The 17,410-nt window shown below is 43.4% G+C and overlaps 1 protein-coding gene across 1 annotated transcript; it reads left to right on the top strand.

Annotated features, from left to right (window-relative positions):
* Nucleotides 1–6,196: 6,196 nt before the first annotated feature.
* LOC4329437 (F-box protein At5g50450) lies at nucleotides 6,197–8,426 on the top strand. The gene is made up of 3 exons (XM_015769292.3): nucleotides 6,197–6,895; nucleotides 7,065–7,227; nucleotides 7,358–8,426. The coding sequence occupies exons 1-3, from the start codon at nucleotides 6,666–6,668 to the stop codon at nucleotides 8,102–8,104; spliced, it is 1,140 nt and encodes a 379-aa protein (XP_015624778.1). The 5' UTR covers nucleotides 6,197–6,665; the 3' UTR covers nucleotides 8,105–8,426.
* The last annotated feature ends 8,984 nt before the right edge of the window (nucleotides 8,427–17,410 follow it).

Raw genomic sequence — 17,410 nt, 5'->3', positions numbered from 1 at the left:
AAGTTGACTCCCGATCCATCACCGGCAACAATCTCTCGAGGCATCAAAATCATCTATACATGCATCAACCAAGAAACCATATCCAAGTACAAGTTCTTACCAACTTGACTCATTGTTAGCACATAGCAGTATTACATACGCATAGTATCTATCTTGAAGTCATAAACATGAATTATCCACGGATATCCAACAAACCAACCCGAAACCGAAACCGACACAGAATCAGCCGGTCAGACCATAGGCTAGCCGGTCTGACTGCTCGATACACGCTGGTCTGACCGGTAGCTTTTGCCCTGTCAGACCGGACCAAACATTCAGCAGTAGTCTATGTTCACCTGCAAATCCAATTATCTCCAAAACCACTTTGCCGATCTGACCGCTCGATACACGCCGGTTTGACCGGCAGCTCTTGTCCGGTCAGACCCGACCAAACATTCAGCAGCAGTCCCTGATCACCTGCAAATCCAATTATCTTCAAAACCACTTTGCTGATAATCTTTAAATATCAAAACTAATCATCTTATATGCCAATTGTTCATCGTAGAATAAGAATCAAAGTCACTTTAATTTTACATTTGCAACCCTCGTCATTGGAGCGTTGGATAGGGCAGGGAGTCTGCGAGAGAGCAGCATCGATGATTGGTGCGCCACTGTGCTGGGCGAGCCCCTGCAGGTACGGGATCATGTGCAGGCAGGGGAGGAGACACAGGCAACAGCGTCAAGCAACAAACCCCTCTCGTTAATTCTGTTGCACTTCACTTCCCGCTAATCCCTATGCAGTAATTAAACCAAACACACACACCCAGTGGCAGCGGCAAGCTGAAGTCCGATTAATTAATTAATTAACTATTTAAGCAAAGCATCGGTTTTGAGGATTAGTTGAGTAGGGAAGACACATACATGCACAAGGATATGAGATGATCCAGAGGAACAAGCTAAGCTATAGTACTAGCTAACTACTCTCTTGGAATGTGGCGTGTGCACATACTTGCTTATCCCGAGCAGCATACGTGCGTGGGATCAGAGTAGTTAATTAACAAGGGAATTTCGGCTAATTCCCTGGCTGCTCTCTGATCAGGGTTAGTTATGATATTGATCCCAAGAGAATGAATTCAGTACATGGAACACATTTTAAAAACAGATATTCTGATCCCACTTTGCTGAATTTGCTTGCCTTCACTGGCACTCTGTCTGTCAGACTTCATGCTAGTGCTACTACAACCGTTTGTTTGGTGAGAGCAGGTATTAGCCAGCTATAAACATATTTTAATGGGATAGACGATGAGAAAGAAGAGCAGCGGGCTACAGATTTGTAGCTAGCTATAGCACGGACTCCAAGACGCAATGTGTATATGACAGGTGGGACCATATATTAATAGTATAGTAAGCTACTATTATATGAATTAGCTATTAGATCGGCTATAGATGAATTGGAGCTAGTAGTGGGCTATACTATTGAACTTGCTATGATATCTTTGCACTGAATCACTGAATGCGGAGGTGGTGTCTCTTTGCCCTCAAATTCATGAAACATTTTTTTATCGAACACCAGTAGCTGTGGAGTGTATTGGTAATTTGTTTTCAGCATTGGGAAAAGCAGCTTAGGAATGTACTTTGATTTTTTTTTGTTCCTTAACGAAGAAATTATAATATTTTGGATGAAAACAAATCATAAATGAACAGGTACAACTAGGATATATATGTAGCTTCAACAAATGGGTCATGATTTGGACATGTAATAATTAATCGTGTATATACTACAATTTAGACTATTAGTTTTTATATATATAAACAAGCACCGTGCCCATTTTCTCTTGTTTAAGTTACATTACATGACAGTAAATAGATATATTCCTTGCAAAATAATACAACAAATACATTACATAATTCTCCTTCAGTTTCATATTATAAGTCATTGACTTTTTTCTAAGTCATTTTTTTTATGTTTCACTAGAAAAATATAGTAAAGTTTTTAATACCAAACAAATTACAACATATTTGGGTTAGATTTGATGGAACTAATTTGGTGTTACAAAAGTCACTATTTTTTCTATAAACTCGGTTAAACTTATAACTTAGGAAAAAGTTATAATATAAAGTGGAGGGAGTAGATTACAAACATCAAAAGCACACATCAGCTTCGATGTTCAATGAGCTTAAATCCGTTGCAACTCAGTAAAGGAAATTTGCACATGCAAAAACATCTCCATGGTCCATGCATGTGCATTGCTCATACCGGTGAATATATATTCGCCTTCCAGTACCGTCTGATAGCGTGAAATGAGACGACGACCGTCGTCAAGAACAAACCCTATTTTTTATTCTAGTACCAATCAATCAACTGATCACGAGAGTTACCTACCTTAGCAACCAAGCCAAGTGAAAGTAGTTAGTTATTAATTAAACACAATGGGCACAGCGCGAGAGGCCAAGATATAGCCTAATTGCTTTCTGCCTTCTATCGATCGCTTCGAATGATGTTCTTTCGTGAACGTTCAAATCCAATGCTAGAGGCACACACTTTTTCCAACCATTTTTTTTAAAAAAAACAAATGTCAAGTCGTAACATTGGACACGAATGAAGAGTTTAATTGAAGGGTAAAATTTTCACTATGTTACTGTTTTAAAATAACTGGGAGATTTTATATGAAAAATTTTGAAATAGTGATGTAAAACTATCGAAGCTGCAGCAGTTGTGCCGCTAGAACTAATAGCATCACCAAAAGTACTCCAACAGATCCCCTACTCCCTTGCATGATTTTTGGAATTTCCTTTCTCGAAATATTCGCTTGTTGATATGCGGGAGAAAGCGGTGCCCTCGCTTATTCATTCCCAATCTCGCTGCTCCCACCTTCCTCATCTCCTTCACACGTGTGGGAGATCGGCACGGCTTTCATGGGAGCGCCAGGAGGTAGTGCGCACTGACGGAGGAAAACAAAAATTTTGTTAGTTTAATAGAAGGTCCACTTTTTTGTTTTTTTATAAAATTTAGGTTTTCTCTTGGAGAGATGAGTTATTGTGTTTCCTATTTTCAGTTTAGGAAAACAAAAATATTTTTTTTGAGGGGGATTATACGTAATCTCTTAGTGATGCTCTAAAGCCTAATAACAAGCACAGTGAAAATAGTGATATATATGCAGACAGTTGCTAAATTCAATTCCCTCTTTAATAAAAAAAACATGACACTATTTTTAAGGGAATATATAACGCTGTTAATTTATGAACATGATATTTCATTTTCCATCTTATTAATACAAATTAGTACAAATATATAAAAAGCTTAAATTACCATTACCGATAAAATAATTTGTAACAAAATAAATTATAGTCCCTTCAGTTTTTAATAATTAACTGTTGTTTTAGATTTATGTTTGACCATCCATTTATTGAAAAATATTTAATTATCATTTATTTTTGTTATAACTTGATTTATCATTAGAGGTATTTTAAATATGGTTTACATTTTTTTTACATATTTGTATTAATTTTTTAATAAGATGATCGGTTAAATGTATTTTCAAAAGTTAATGGTTTTATATGAAACCGGAGAGAGGACTTACATATATAGTCTTTTTAGTAACACGAATTGGTAAAGTGATATGTCCAAAGTTCAATAGCGTCTTCATAGCATTTCACATTTTATAACCAACTAGAAGGGATAGTACGTGTCAAGCAAGATGCGTGGATCACTTCCTTAACCCCAATTTTTAGTGAATCATTTCCACTATTTATATGGTGCAGACTTGTAAAATTTCGCGACTTCAAAAACAAATCGAGGGGGTGTTTAGATTCCACCCTAAAATTTTACATCATGTCACATACGTTTAAACATCTGCAAGAAGTATTAAATATAGGCTAATTAAACAATTAACTAATTGCATAGATTGCGACTAATTTACGAGACAAATCTTTTAAGCCTAATTGCTCCATGATTTGACAATGTGGTGCTACAGTAAACATTTGTTAATGACAGATTAATTAGGCTTAAAAAATTTATCTCTCGGTTTATCGACGGATTCTGTAATTAGTTTTTTAATTAGTGCCCGAACACCTCATGCAACACCCTATATAATATCCGATGTGACACGCCAAAACTTTATACCCTTGGATTTAAACACCCCCTGAAGCACTTCGAGACATCGCTCCAGTAAGAGTTGGATCAAGATTAAGTTTTTCATGGCACGCTTTTCAAACTGCTAAACGGTGAGTTTCGTGTGAAAACTTTCTATATAAAAGTTGTTCTAAAATATCATATTAATCTATTTTTCAAGTTTGTAATAATTAAAACTAATCAATCATACGTTAATACCACCTCGTTTTGCGTAAAAAACTTAATCTTTATCTTCAGGAGAAAAGAACACCAATGATGATTGTAAAATTTTAGCAAGATATAAGTACAATAAGCTGCACCAATACAATATAATGTACGTCGATGCATATACACTACTGCAAATAGAACTTGAGGAAGCTTCCGTCCTTCATTTATGAAGAAATAGTCTTTTGGGTTGTTTCAGATATGGATCAGCATGGAGGACAACTAAGCTAAGTTTGTAAACTGCTTAAGCGGGAAGGTAGCATTCAAGATAAACAAAACGAAACATCCTCGCAAAATATGAAAAAGGATAAACGAAATGAGCATGTGCAAGATTATCTAGTGTACGTTACCGATTGACCTGGTAGCTGTTCTCTCGTCCATAGCTTTCTCGAGCTGGGTCATATGTCAGTTATGTCTAATCCAGTTGGATCAGTTTTATAGTAGTTACCATTAACCGTGGTTTAGCCAGGTCCAAATAAATCCAATATTTATCGGGCAAAACTCCCTGTCCCTGCAATTGTAACTGCCAACTCACTTTCACCTCACGTTTTCTCTTGGTTTTGTTTTAGCCCACGCGTAGATGGATGAGCCCTCTCCTCTTCTGGTTATCATGTGAGGTTAATTTTTTTTTCTCCCTGTGATAAAATGATAGTGTATAGATTTTCAAAGAAGCATGAGAAATGTTGAATAAATGTATGCTTATAAAACCCATGAATTTTCAGCATACACATTTCAATGCACTTCTTTTTGCTTAATTAGAATTAATTTACAAATATAATAGATTTATTTTTTATCGTGATTTTTACTGAAAATGGCGTTAAAGGCCATGACTAATTTTAGTAGGTGTAATAAGTAAGATCACAAAATTTTTGGACAATTACTTAGACAAAGTAAAACAAATTAACTAATAGTACCCATTTTAGGTTAATTACAAATGACTACACACTAAAAATTGACATGATTTAATTTCCTATCGATTAAAGGGAAGACGCACACGGACACCACGCGTGAGAAATGATACCGGGATTGATCGTAAGTTGATGACAAGGTTTCTGACTCTGAAATTACCTTCACTATGCATGATCCTAACAAATTATGGGTACTTTCAAAATTCTTAGCATTAAATTTAAATAAATGTAGCTTAAGAAACAAATTAAACATCATATATAATGTGTAAAGCTAAACACATATGAGGTAGAGGGTTCATGGAATTTAATGCAAGGAAACCGTCTAGGTTAAAAGAAGAAGTTCATTGGTATGCATTAATTAGCTTACTATCTAAGACTAGGCTTTTGGACCCAAAGAAGAAGTATAAAAATCTTATCCCTAAATTTATTTCCCTTTACTTTGGTCACGTGTCTTCTGTTTATAAACTGTAAAGATGATTTCCAAGTGAACCTATAAAAAAATTAATATATCTTTAGCAACAAATTAACCACCTCATATAATATGTGAAAAGCCAAACACACTATGAGGAAGAAGGTTTCTGGAATTCAGTGTCAAGGAAACTGCCTAGGATAGAAAAAAGAGGTCATTTGTAGTATGTTTTAATTAGCTTAAAGGATATATTGATCTCTAATACTTCCATCTTTGGTGAATGAAAACATATAGCGAGGAAAAATTTGGTTTATTCCTAGAAGTTTAGATGATACAACCGTCAATATTTACAGACAGTATAAAAATTCACTAATTTCACCTTTCATAGAAATACAGCTAGCACCTGCAAAATTCATTAACTCAGATATGCATTGTGCAATCTTAAGGATACAAATGAAGGGCACCTAAAATTGCACTGCACCCAAAATAAGCACATATATCCTATACATTTAAGCGATATATGATACGCTGCATCACCTTCCGTCCAATTAACTGCGACCAAATCTGGGTTTATTTTTACTTGCCAAATTCGAAAACATTAAATTGGAAAAATGTGTGCACGGTTGGTTACAGCCCAAGATTAGAGGTGAAAATAGATCACCAGAATAGCTGGCATAATGAATTAGCTCCAAATAAAGCTGGCTTGGAAGCACGTAGTATAAGAAAGGCAGCAGGTAAAGAAGGAAGGAAACTGAAACGGGAAAAGAGATCAGGTCCTTTTTTGCGAAATTGCGGATACACCCTTCCCGAAGAGCCCCAGAACGGCCGGTCAACGGCACCGTTGACCGTATGAGGGGGGGGGGGCAGTTTCGTAAATTCCACGAAACACTGTCCCACTCCTCGTCTTCTTCGGATTGCCTATATATAAAGGCCACACCTCGTCTTCTCCATTCTCCGTCTCCAAGTTTTTTTTTTCTCTCTCTCTTTGTCGCCGTTAGCTTGAGGCGGCGAGGAGCTCGACGACGTGGAGGACATGGTGGCGAAGCGCGGCGCCGGCGCTTGTGCCCTCTCCTGGGATGAGGAGGGCGAGGTGTCCCGCGGCGAGAAGAGGAGGAGGGCGGATGGGGATGGCTCGTCGGACGTTGGCGGCGGCGGCGGCATAGGGGCGTTCGACGCGCTGCACGACGAGCTGGTCGTGTCCATCCTCGCCGACGTGGCCGCCTCCGCCGGCTCGCCGGCTGACCTCGCCGCCGCCATGCTCACGTAAGCGCCCGGCCCCCGCCGTTGGGTGTTCCGTGTTCGGTTTGGATCCGCGCGCCGTCTCGTGTCGTGTCCGAGTTTCCGTTTTGGTTCCCGCGTGTGTTGCGAGGAATCGGGCCGGTTATTGATTGGGATTGAGATTTTCTGATCGGAGTTTGTTCGGGGATTACAGGTGCAGGAGATTCAGGGAGCTGGGGAAGCACGGGCTGGTGCTCGCCCGGGCCTCGCCGTCGGCCGTCGCCGTGCGCGCCGCGGCATGGTGCGACGACGCGCACCGCTTCCTCGTCCGTTGCGCGGAAGCCGGAAACGTCGAAGCCTCCTACCTTCTCGGCATGGTGCGTTGCGCCGCGCTGCTTGCACACATTCCATTTCTTGTTGCGTTCCTCGCGTACGTACATGCGACCTCTCGATTGCTCGAGTGCGTGCTTTGATTTTTTTTTTCTTTTTCTTGTTTTGTTCTTGCAGATCATGTTCTACTGCTTCGAGAATCGCAAGCTGGGGGCGGAGCTGCTCGGCGCGGCGGCGCGGCGCGGGCACGGCGAGGCGCTCTACTCGATGGCGATCATCCAGTTCAACGGCAGCGGCCTCCCCAAGGACGGGCGCAACCTCCAGGCTGGTGCCCAGCTGTGCGCGCGCGCCGCGTCGCGCGGCCACACCGACGCGCTCCGCGAGCTCGGCCACTGCGTCTCGGACGGCTACGGCGTCCGCCGCTCCCTCTCCGGCGGGCGGCGCCTCCTCATCCAGGCCAACTTCCGCGAGCTGTGCGCCGCGGTGGCGAACGGCGGGGCCAGGTTCGCCGCGGCGCTGGGGCGCAGCGGCGAGTGCAAGCCGCCGGGCCCGCACATGTGCCTCCTGAGCGACTACGGGTGCCACGTCGCCGGCGCGGCGGGGCGGCGCGCGCACGCGGCGAACGCGTTCCTGGCCGGGTGGTACGCGTCGCGGCCGCTGGCGTCCGGCGCCGGCGCCGCGGCGCTCCGGATGTGCTCGCAGCCCACCTGCGGGCGGCCGGAGACGCGGAAGCACGAGTTCCGGCGGTGCTCCGTGTGCAGCGGGGTGATCTACTGCTCCCGCGCGTGCCAGGCGATGCACTGGAAGGTGGCGCACAAGAGCGCGTGCGTGCCGATGGCGCACTGGCTCGTCGCCGCCAACGCCGGCGCCGGCAATGCGGTCGGGGCCGCGGCGGCGGCGGCGGCGCAGATGGCGATGCCGTGACCCGCGGCGACACCGCGTCCGGGAGCGTGTGGTGGTCGTAGCTCGCCATCTCCGGGATGCTCGCTTGTGTTTCCTCTGCTCCACCGTCTTTGCGTCTTTAGATTATCGCTCATTAATTTACTTTCCTGTACTTAGTTCCTTGTTAGTGTTTTAAGTTAAGCCAAGCCTTTTTGAGAGGGAGAGAGAACTAGTAGCAACTCTTATGTTAATTTCCTTTTTTTTTAGTTTTGAGTATTATGTTTCTTCTTGTTTTTGTACATCGGTAATCAAGTTTTCATCAAATCTACGATGAAACAAAAACCAAACAAGTTTTTGAACTCCATTCTGAGAAACGCATTCAATCTTTGATCGAGGAGCAGTAGTAAATAGGATGGGATGGTCGGTTCGGTTCGTATCACGCAAATGGGGTGGTAGGAATCATAAAAGTGAAATAAAAATCTGGAGGAAACGAGCGGGCAAGCCGTGAAAGAAACGATGGGGGTGACCGCCTGCTTTTCTGGTAACGCCCCTACGGTCTGCGATGCGAGTCAGCGTACGAAGTTTTTTTTTTGTTTTTGGGGGCAGTCATAAATTCAGGCAAACAAAGTGAGCAGCTGGCTGCTGCCAAGTGCCAAGCGGTTGAAAAGCGGCACACGGGTCGTAAATATTTGGCCTGTAGCGTGGAGTGGCACAGACAGACAGACCGCACACGGCAGCAGAGAGAGGAGCAAGCGTACTTTTGGCGCAGGCGGAAGCGAAGCGCCTCGCGAGGATTCGGGCGGGGGGCCTCTGCTGTTTTTCTTCTGCGCGGAAACGGGACGGGGCGACCGTCACGAATCTGTGGTTCTGAAGTCTTTGGTCCTTTTTTTTTTTTTCGGGGAAGGGAGAAATCTTTGATCCTTTTATATTTATACCGTGTCACCGTCCTACACTTGTAGCGGTGAAAACGTACGGAATTGTTGCAAATCCTCGGGAGAAAAATAAAACAAATACAAACGGGACGGATAGGTTTTGTTCGCTTAAAGACAACGGATAATCTTAGTCTGCGTTCTTTGTTGGGAGTTCCCAACTCCCCTCGTTTTCTACGCGTACGTTTTTCAAACTACTAAACAGACGGTGTGTTTTTTACAAAAAATTTATATACAAAAGTTGCTAAAAAATCATATTAATTCATTTTTTTAAAAAATAGCTAGTACTTAATTAATCACACGTTAATGCGAACATCGTTTTGCGTGCCCTCCTTCCGAACACAGCAAATATAGATACAAATACAAATATTTTTTTCCTCGGAACAAATACGTCGGAGTTTTCAACGGATACCGATAATAAGATGGATATCCACCGAAGGCAAGAAACATGAAAATTTCTTTCTTAATTTACACTTCAACTTAGTACTCTCTCCTTCCAAAAATCTGAGATCTATTTCTTTTTCATCAAAACCAAGAAGCAATTAACTCACTCAACATATGGCGAAACCAATGAACATGCAACCAATAAGTATTAGAATAGCTTCTTGGTTTCCAATCAACAATTTAATTTAGCACATAGTGACTATAAATATGACTCAGATTTGTAGAGAAACCAAAGAATGAAATAGGTCTCAGATTTTTGGAAGGAGGGAGTACCTATTTAGATTTTCTTTTAAAGAAACACAGTTAAAATGTACACACTTACAACGTGTGCACACTCACTTTTATTAATACTCACGCACACCTACACCTATGAACACCTTCAAAAGTTTGAACCGGTATAATATTGGCTAGAATTTTTTCCTCCCATACTGTTCTAGTGCATCGGCCTTTCCTTCAACAAAGTGGCAAGAATGTGATCTGGCTCTATAATTTGTTTGTATAAAAATGAGATAGATAATAGATAGTATGCCCACTTTTAATATAGACCATTATAATCTTGACCCATATATTAATCTGTGGCTTATTAACATGGGAATTTGTAGGTGTGGAGACTAAACATGAAGGCTTATTTTTCTATTATTTTATTAAGTTAATAGATTGCACTTGGGGTAATTACTATTCGTTGGAGGGATGAGCTTGGGTAGACATTTGAAACCATGGGTCCAAGATCGACCAAGCGTTTTGGGTGAACCTGATGCACCCTAGAGTACTCGATAGTAATAAATACAAAGCAACTATATAGGTTTGTGCTGAAAGTGCAGTTCACACCTTTGAGTCCAAGTGAATGTGTTTTGAGGATTGTCGATGTCACCTAAGGGGGAGGGGGTAGGTGTTTCATGCAATTACAAAAACTAGGAACGGAAATTAGAACTAACGGGACAATCCGATACTGCTACAGACAGTCCGACAATACACAGTATTGGACAATCCGACATTAGCCGGACAATCTGATCAAACGCAGAGGAAAATAGGAAGTCTCACCTACTAGAGTATAGGCCTGGACAATCCGGTACCGAGCGGACGGTCAGACAACACCAAATGCACGACAATGTGATCACAACAAGACAATCCGACTTTGTATAGAGAGTATAAAACCTATGATAAGGTATAGCACTTCGCACACTAGTTTTAAACTAGTTGAAAACCTATGACAAGGTATAGCACTTTGCACACTAGAAATAGGAGATGATCAATAAGATATAAATATGCAACAAATAAGATCCCCAAATCGTTCAACATGAAAGCATAAGTGCAAAGTAAAAAGCTAGGAGGCACTAATTTGTTTACCAAAATTTGGATCTAGCCAACCCTACATCTCCATTGAGGGGCTTCGAAAAGCCAAATCTCTTTCAACCCTTTTCCTATTCAAGCTACCACCTCCGATGGTGCCTTGGTCTCTTCAAGCAACCACCACAGACAAGCTTGTGCTCCAAGAGACCCACTCAGTCCCAAGCTTGGACTCCAAGCAACTTCCCTCTGATGAAGCTTATTGTACCAAGCACCCACCGAGATGATGCTTTGCTTCCACTATTATCTCTTCTCTTATGGAGGCGATGTATATAACCTTCACAAACTTCTCCTGGGCACACCACACTCCACTTGGTTGACCGCAGGCTTCCCCTTCTCTTAAAAATGCTCAAGTTCTCCAACTTGAAACACAAGCCTCTCTTTTTCTCTAGCAGCACACAAGCTATAGCAAACTCTTGATATGGTGGGAGAACAACTAGCCTAAATGTGTAAGAACTCACTATCAAGGCTAAACTATCCTTGAAAGGATCTTCAATTAGCTGCTTAGGCTATTGGACATGCACTTGGCTTGCTCAGGTAGTAGAGGGTCCAAAAGTCTTAAAACAACTCCACGGCACTGGGTATATATAGCCCTAACCCCTCCAACTAGTTGTTTCTAGTTGTTGCTAGAAGCTGCCAAAACCTGTATGGTGCAGGACAATCCACCATAGGTGTTGGACAGTCCACCATCGGGGTGGATTGTCCGCCACCATAGGTGTCGGACAGTTCATCACCGGGATGGATTCCCGAATAATCCGGTACCTTATCTGATTGTTTGGCACTACTAAACTCAATTTGTCTGCCCGTCTCAGACAAAGCTTCTCTTGGATAGTCTGCTCGCTCCTGGACTGTCTGGCCTTCACTTCTCCATCTTCTGGCTGACTCGAATATGGGCTTGCCCGTACAATCCACTCCATCCCAAACTGACCAGCCTTTATCTTCTTCCTTCCAAGCCTTATCCCATTCACTTCTTCTTCAATAAATATTGGTCCTTAGCAACTTGTGACTTCTTATGGCCTTGACCGGTCCTTCGACATTTCACCAAGCACTTGCTCCTTCACCACTACATCGAGTCCTTCTCTTATGCATGGTCCATTGCGTAGCTAAGTCTTGCCAACCCTTTACTACATCATGCCATCTTCGATCACTTATAGCCTTGCATCACGATGAGACAATATTTTACTCCCTCTTCATCATCATCTTCTTCATCGAGCTGATCCCCTACTAATATATCGTTTGCCATCAATTAGCCAAAAGCCCAAAACCCACTAGGGGCATAGATGCCCTTTCACGGGCCTCCGAAGGATATAACAACCTTACTCTTGTCTAGATCACTATAAGTAAGAATTCGTACAAAGCTAAGAGCTCTTGATAGTACTAGTCGATTTCTGGAAAGCCAACCCCTCCTAATGAGCATCGGATGGGATTTTACACCCTTTGACTCTCATCTCTCTGCTGAGAGGAAAAAAAACCTTTGAACTCCATGCCTGTTTTGCTGTAGCTGTAGATGGTTTCCAGGACGCCACGTCGGGTCCGTCATGCATATCTAAGCTATGTGAAAATGAGACTTTTGGATACACCATATCCTACTACATTAATGCAATGGAATTTGGAGTTAATACGATGGACAAGCTCTGCAGTCGGTGCACCGCTCTTTTAGCTAACATATCATCTAGCAGAATACACTCCCATCTATCTTGCTTGTGCGAGAACATCACATACCCTTTCCCGAGGTGACAATGGGTTCTCAAAGTAAGACACCTGGAGTGCGGGAGCCGTCCATTGCTAGACGCCGACACACGCCGCCCCTTGGAAAGCAATAACCCACCTACTCATCTTGACTCATTTTAGTCAAAGAACACCTGGCAATCCCCTAGCAACCCTTAGTAATAGCGCCACATCGTCCCCGACGGTTAGGCAGTTGGCCCCATGCTACACTGCGTGGGACATATGGTTGCTCCGAGGAGCTTTGTGGACACACCTTCGACCCGAAGTTGATTGACTCTAATAGTCTTAGACATTCAACCGTTCTCGAGGTTTGTAAGTCATATAGGTGGTGGACCCGAGGACCTCCCCGCAAGACCTCAGATCCAGCCTAGGCTGGAGAAGCGATGGTCCATGACCTGCAGGGTTTTTCCGACTTATTTAAGCAATCTGGTAATGTGAGGGGCCCCTTTTGGCCATTACACTATTCCATGTTAAACAAACTGGCCATATATACGAAGGGATCCCCTTGGCCATGATGCTAATATCTCTTTCCACAAATATAAAGATGTAGTGTTTAAAATTTATTTGTAAATATAAGATCTCTAGAGTACTATTTCTGCTAGTACCCTTAATTTGATTTTTATCCAATCTTACCCCTAAGTACCCTCACATCTCTTTTTAATGAAGAATCATTGCCATTTATATTTCTTCTTACCTATCTATCGCAAGAATCGTACAAGTACTCCTGCCACAGCGCGCGGTATCACTGTCATTGTTATGTTCCATCACGCGATTCATGAAGTTAACTGTCATTGTTATGTTCCATCGCACACGATCGAACGAGTGTCGTGCCTAACACAGAAAGGGATCTATATACTTAGAACAGGTACTTAATTAGGGTGCTCGATCGTGATTAACCGCCGTGAATCAGCAAGCCATCGAGACAAAAAAAAAAGCGAAGCCTGGAATGGATAACAAGTAAAGAAATGTCAACCCGCAAGTAGCAAACGCATTTGTCCAAACCATGAGGTTGTTGCCCGTCACATCACATCACACACGTAGTAGTAGTACAGCACGTGCTGTCGAAACAGTAGTCGGAAAGGCATTGGTTTGATGCCTCCGTGTCCTTTTCTTTTAGCTACAAGAAGAGATCTAGGTGAGCTTAGTTAGCAAATTAATGTATCGAATTGGGAAGATTAATTAGTTAATCAGTTTCCCAATTAGTAAGGAGCAAGGACGTGTTCATGTGGTCCATTAGCCACACTGACGTCTGGCTAAGCTAGTTTACGTAAGGTAGCTTAATTTCTAGGGGCATGCAGGACATGATTAGTTGGTTGCTTCCTTCATACTAATCAAACAACGAGTTAAGTTGCGGCAGAGAAGAAATGTTTCTGTATTTAACAATCGTACGAAATTTTTTGCTCGAAAATAACCAGGAAAGCATCACTGACAATTCTCGACCAAATTAAAGTAGGCCTTTAAAGGGTCACCTGCAACATGTAGGTCGCGGTTAAGGTCTTAAAATTTCTCTATATATATTTATGCTATGAACTATTGATATAGATATATATGTGTGTGATATATAATAAAACGTAGGTTGAGGAGAGTTCTTTTTTCTTTTGTTTATTTAAAAAAAAATCAAAGTACTAGCAGGTGTTACCTAGTAGTTGTATATTATAAAAAAATAGATAAAAAATTTGTGTATAAAACAGACTAGAATTACAAAAGATATAACCAGCTTAAGAATAGAAGAGCTAAGCTGTTAACAGAGGTTGAGAGAGAGAGAGAGCCATCGTGTCGCCCTCGCGCGGAGGCTCAGGGACGAAACCCTAGCCGCCGCCGCCCCTCCTCCTCCCTCCTCCCTGCTTCGCCACCGCCGGAGCTCAGTGCCGGCAAAGCCGAGCGACGCCCTGGGATGGCGGCGGCGGGGTCATCTCCCTCGGCTCCATCTCGTCCTGGCGCGGGCGTGGCGATGACGGCGGCGGGATGGCGAGATTGCGGCGACGGCGCGGTGGTGGGGCTCTCCGCGGCGACGGCGGTCGGGCTTTCTACGGCTCCGGCGACGGGCGACGGCGTCGCCATATCCGGTCGTCCCGCTTCCAGATCTGGCCGAGGTGACCGGCGACAGGCTCGGTTGACGCCGGCACCGCTCGGGCGTAGGCGGGTGGCCGGTGACGGGCATCTCCGGTGCGGGTTCGTCGGCGACGACGGCATCGGGTCGGTGGTGGCTCCACCGGCCAGTGGTGCTCTCGGCGGAGCGCGCTCCAGCACCGGCTGCCGCGTGGACCTGGCCGGGGGCAACAGGCCTGCTGTGGTTTTTGCCGGCGACAGGGACGGCGCTTCCATCTCCCTCCCTCCTGTTCCTCCAGATCCGATTCTCCCCTTCTTCAGTGGTTGTTCTTTTGGTGCTCACAGGCGGTGTGGCGCCCGCTCCCCTCTTCTTAGGTGCTCCTCCCTTCTTAGGCTAGGCTGTTTCCAATCGATGCCGGGAGCTCCTTGGTTCGGTAGGGGTGACGTGTGGAGTTGGTTTCCGGCGTCCTGTCTTGCTGGTCGTCGGCCGCGCCGTAGGTTTGCTATAGCTAGGTTCCTGCGTGTGAGGTGGTCTCTGGTCGAGTTGCAGTGTGATTGACTGTTGAGGCGGAGTCGGAGCTGCTTGTCTTGCAAGCTTGGCAACGATGACCCTCAACAGACATCTCGGCAACGCAACAAGGGTTCGGAAGTGGAGCATTTTGAGAGAGCCTCGGGTGAAAACCTTGCCTAGTGCTATCCTAGGTTGATGATATAGACGCCTGTGGGCGCCGTTTCCTCCTTGGAGGTATCGTCATGCTGGCTCTCTCTCCCTTCAGGTGAAAACCGGGTTCCGTTCAGAATGGGCGTTGACAGCATTTTTGATGTTGTTCCCTTGTTGAAGGCTTCGCTCAGAAGGTTTCTGCACCACTAGAGGACGTTTGGTGGTTCTGGAGACCTCGTTCGCATTATGTTGTCAAAGTTGCTTGCCTTTGGTAAGCTCGGCAACGACGACTTTTGTGAGGTCTCAATAGTTGCTTTCTTCTCCTTTTCTGTAAAGGTTTTTATCGGTTTCCCATTTAATTATCCATGTTTGTTCTGTTTTTGGGTCCGGTTTCCCTTATTAACTGGGCCAATTCTCTTCTTCTATAAATTCTGGCAGGAGAAACTCATGCCGTTGGTTCCTCGAAAAAAAAGTTGTTAATAGAAGTTGTAATCTTTTGCTTTGGACCATATAGCATTATAGCTAGCTTATTTAGATGTTTTTTGGTGTAAGCTAGCCAGCGGGTATGGCTTATATCCATTGGAAATAAGAAGTAAGCGCCATCAAGAGGTGAGTACCATAATTAACTTTTAAGTACTAGAAAATTTCATATCTCCTCAAAACTAACAACTGAGAGTCATCAAACTTTACAATAAAAATTGTTAATGTAGTACTATAAAATCACACCTAGAAAAATATACATGCATATCCATAAGATGCCGGTGGCAGATCCAGAAAGAATAGTAGTAAGATCTGAGCAAACTAGATAGAGTTATAGATAGAGTTACAATCCCCCTTCTATCTAAATATGGTAAAACATTTTAATGGGGTCTTCGTGGGGACTCTCATAGTCTTCACGCCAGTAGTGGGGGCTCGAGACCTTGCCGCTCTCTTGCTGGATCCGCCCTTGGATGTGGGTTTAGTTGACCTCCAAAAATTTTTCACGAACACCCTTGTAAGTACATTTTACTCCCTCCATCCACAAAAGGTTATACATATATTCACATTTGAGTTTTTCTAAATAAGTTGTTTCTATTTGTAGTCTTTATACATTCAAGACTTGGTTGCATGCTTAGGAGTCATGGTTGCATTCAAGACTTAGTTACCAATAAATTAAATGTTTTATTAGAACCTAAGGAGTCATCTAAATACTCATTGGTTGCATGCTTGCATCCACTCCTTGATTTTGTAACATCTAAGGTGATTTAATTTCTTATTGGTCTTGGTGTTAAAAGTAATATGTGTAACTTTTCTAGATGGAGGGAGTATATGTAAGTCCAATTTACATAAATGGCCTCACTAAAATATAAATTGCTACTAATCGACTCTGGGTTAAAAAGTTACTTCCTCCGTTTCACAATGTAAGTGCTAGAAAGTCTTACATCGTGAAAGGGAGGGAGTACAGATCTGCCACGCCGTGTATACCCTTGTCGATGTATTAACAAAAACCCCAAGTGCTTATTACTCCCTCATTTTCTAAATATTTGACGCCGTTGACTTTTTTAAACATGTTTGACCGTTCGTCTTATTCAAAAACTTTTGTGAAATATGTAAAACTATATGTATACATAAAAGTATATTTACCAATGAATGAAATGATATGAAAATAATTAATAACTACTTAAATTTTTTGAATAAGACGAACTGTCAAACATGTTAAAAAAGGTTAACAGTGTCAAAGATTTAGGGATGGAGGGAGTATTAAAGATTTAATAGTAGAAACTTTAGTTAGCAAGTTGTTGAGAGATCATCTATCGATGGTTCAAACCAGTACGTCAATGATGAAGCAGGCATGCATGCTCAAATTTTTACATTTTGGTCCTTTCTGAAAACTTATTTTACAAATAGTCCCCTAGAAAAACTTAACCCGGGAATTATCCTTTTTGGAGCGCTAGAGAGGCTAGTGCCGTGGTCCAACATGGCGGCGCCGCGCCCGTGCCACTGTGGCACTAGGGCTATCGTGGCCGTGCTGACTGGGCAGAGGGGGGGGTGCTAGCCACTCTGGCACCGCCCCCCCATACGACGGTGCCAGCCTGGCTGGCGTACCCCTCCTGGGAGGGCCGCGCCCTTAAACCCCGTCGGCCCTACCACCTTTCTCCTCCCCACAGCCATTTGCGCCAAGTCCCAGCCCGAGCAGCAGTAGTTCTTCTC

This window comes from Oryza sativa, chromosome 2, assembly GCF_034140825.1.
Source record: "Oryza sativa Japonica Group chromosome 2, ASM3414082v1".
NCBI classification, from domain to species: Eukaryota; Viridiplantae; Streptophyta; class Magnoliopsida; order Poales; family Poaceae; genus Oryza; species Oryza sativa.
Note: the sequence above shows the minus strand (reverse complement) of the source record. Positions and strands in the feature narration are given on the sequence as shown.

Excerpts from the sequence above, each read along its gene's own strand:
- LOC4329437 (XM_015769292.3), top strand. The coding sequence starts at position 6,666 with ATGGTGGCGAAGCGCGGCGCCGGCGCTTGTGCCCTCTCCTGGGATGAG. Across the intron at positions 6,896-7,064 it reads CTCGCCGCCGCCATGCTCAC|GTGCAGGAGATTCAGGGAGC; the intron begins GTAAGCGCCCGG and ends CGGGGATTACAG. Across the intron at positions 7,228-7,357 it reads CCTCCTACCTTCTCGGCATG|ATCATGTTCTACTGCTTCGA; the intron begins GTGCGTTGCGCC and ends TTGTTCTTGCAG.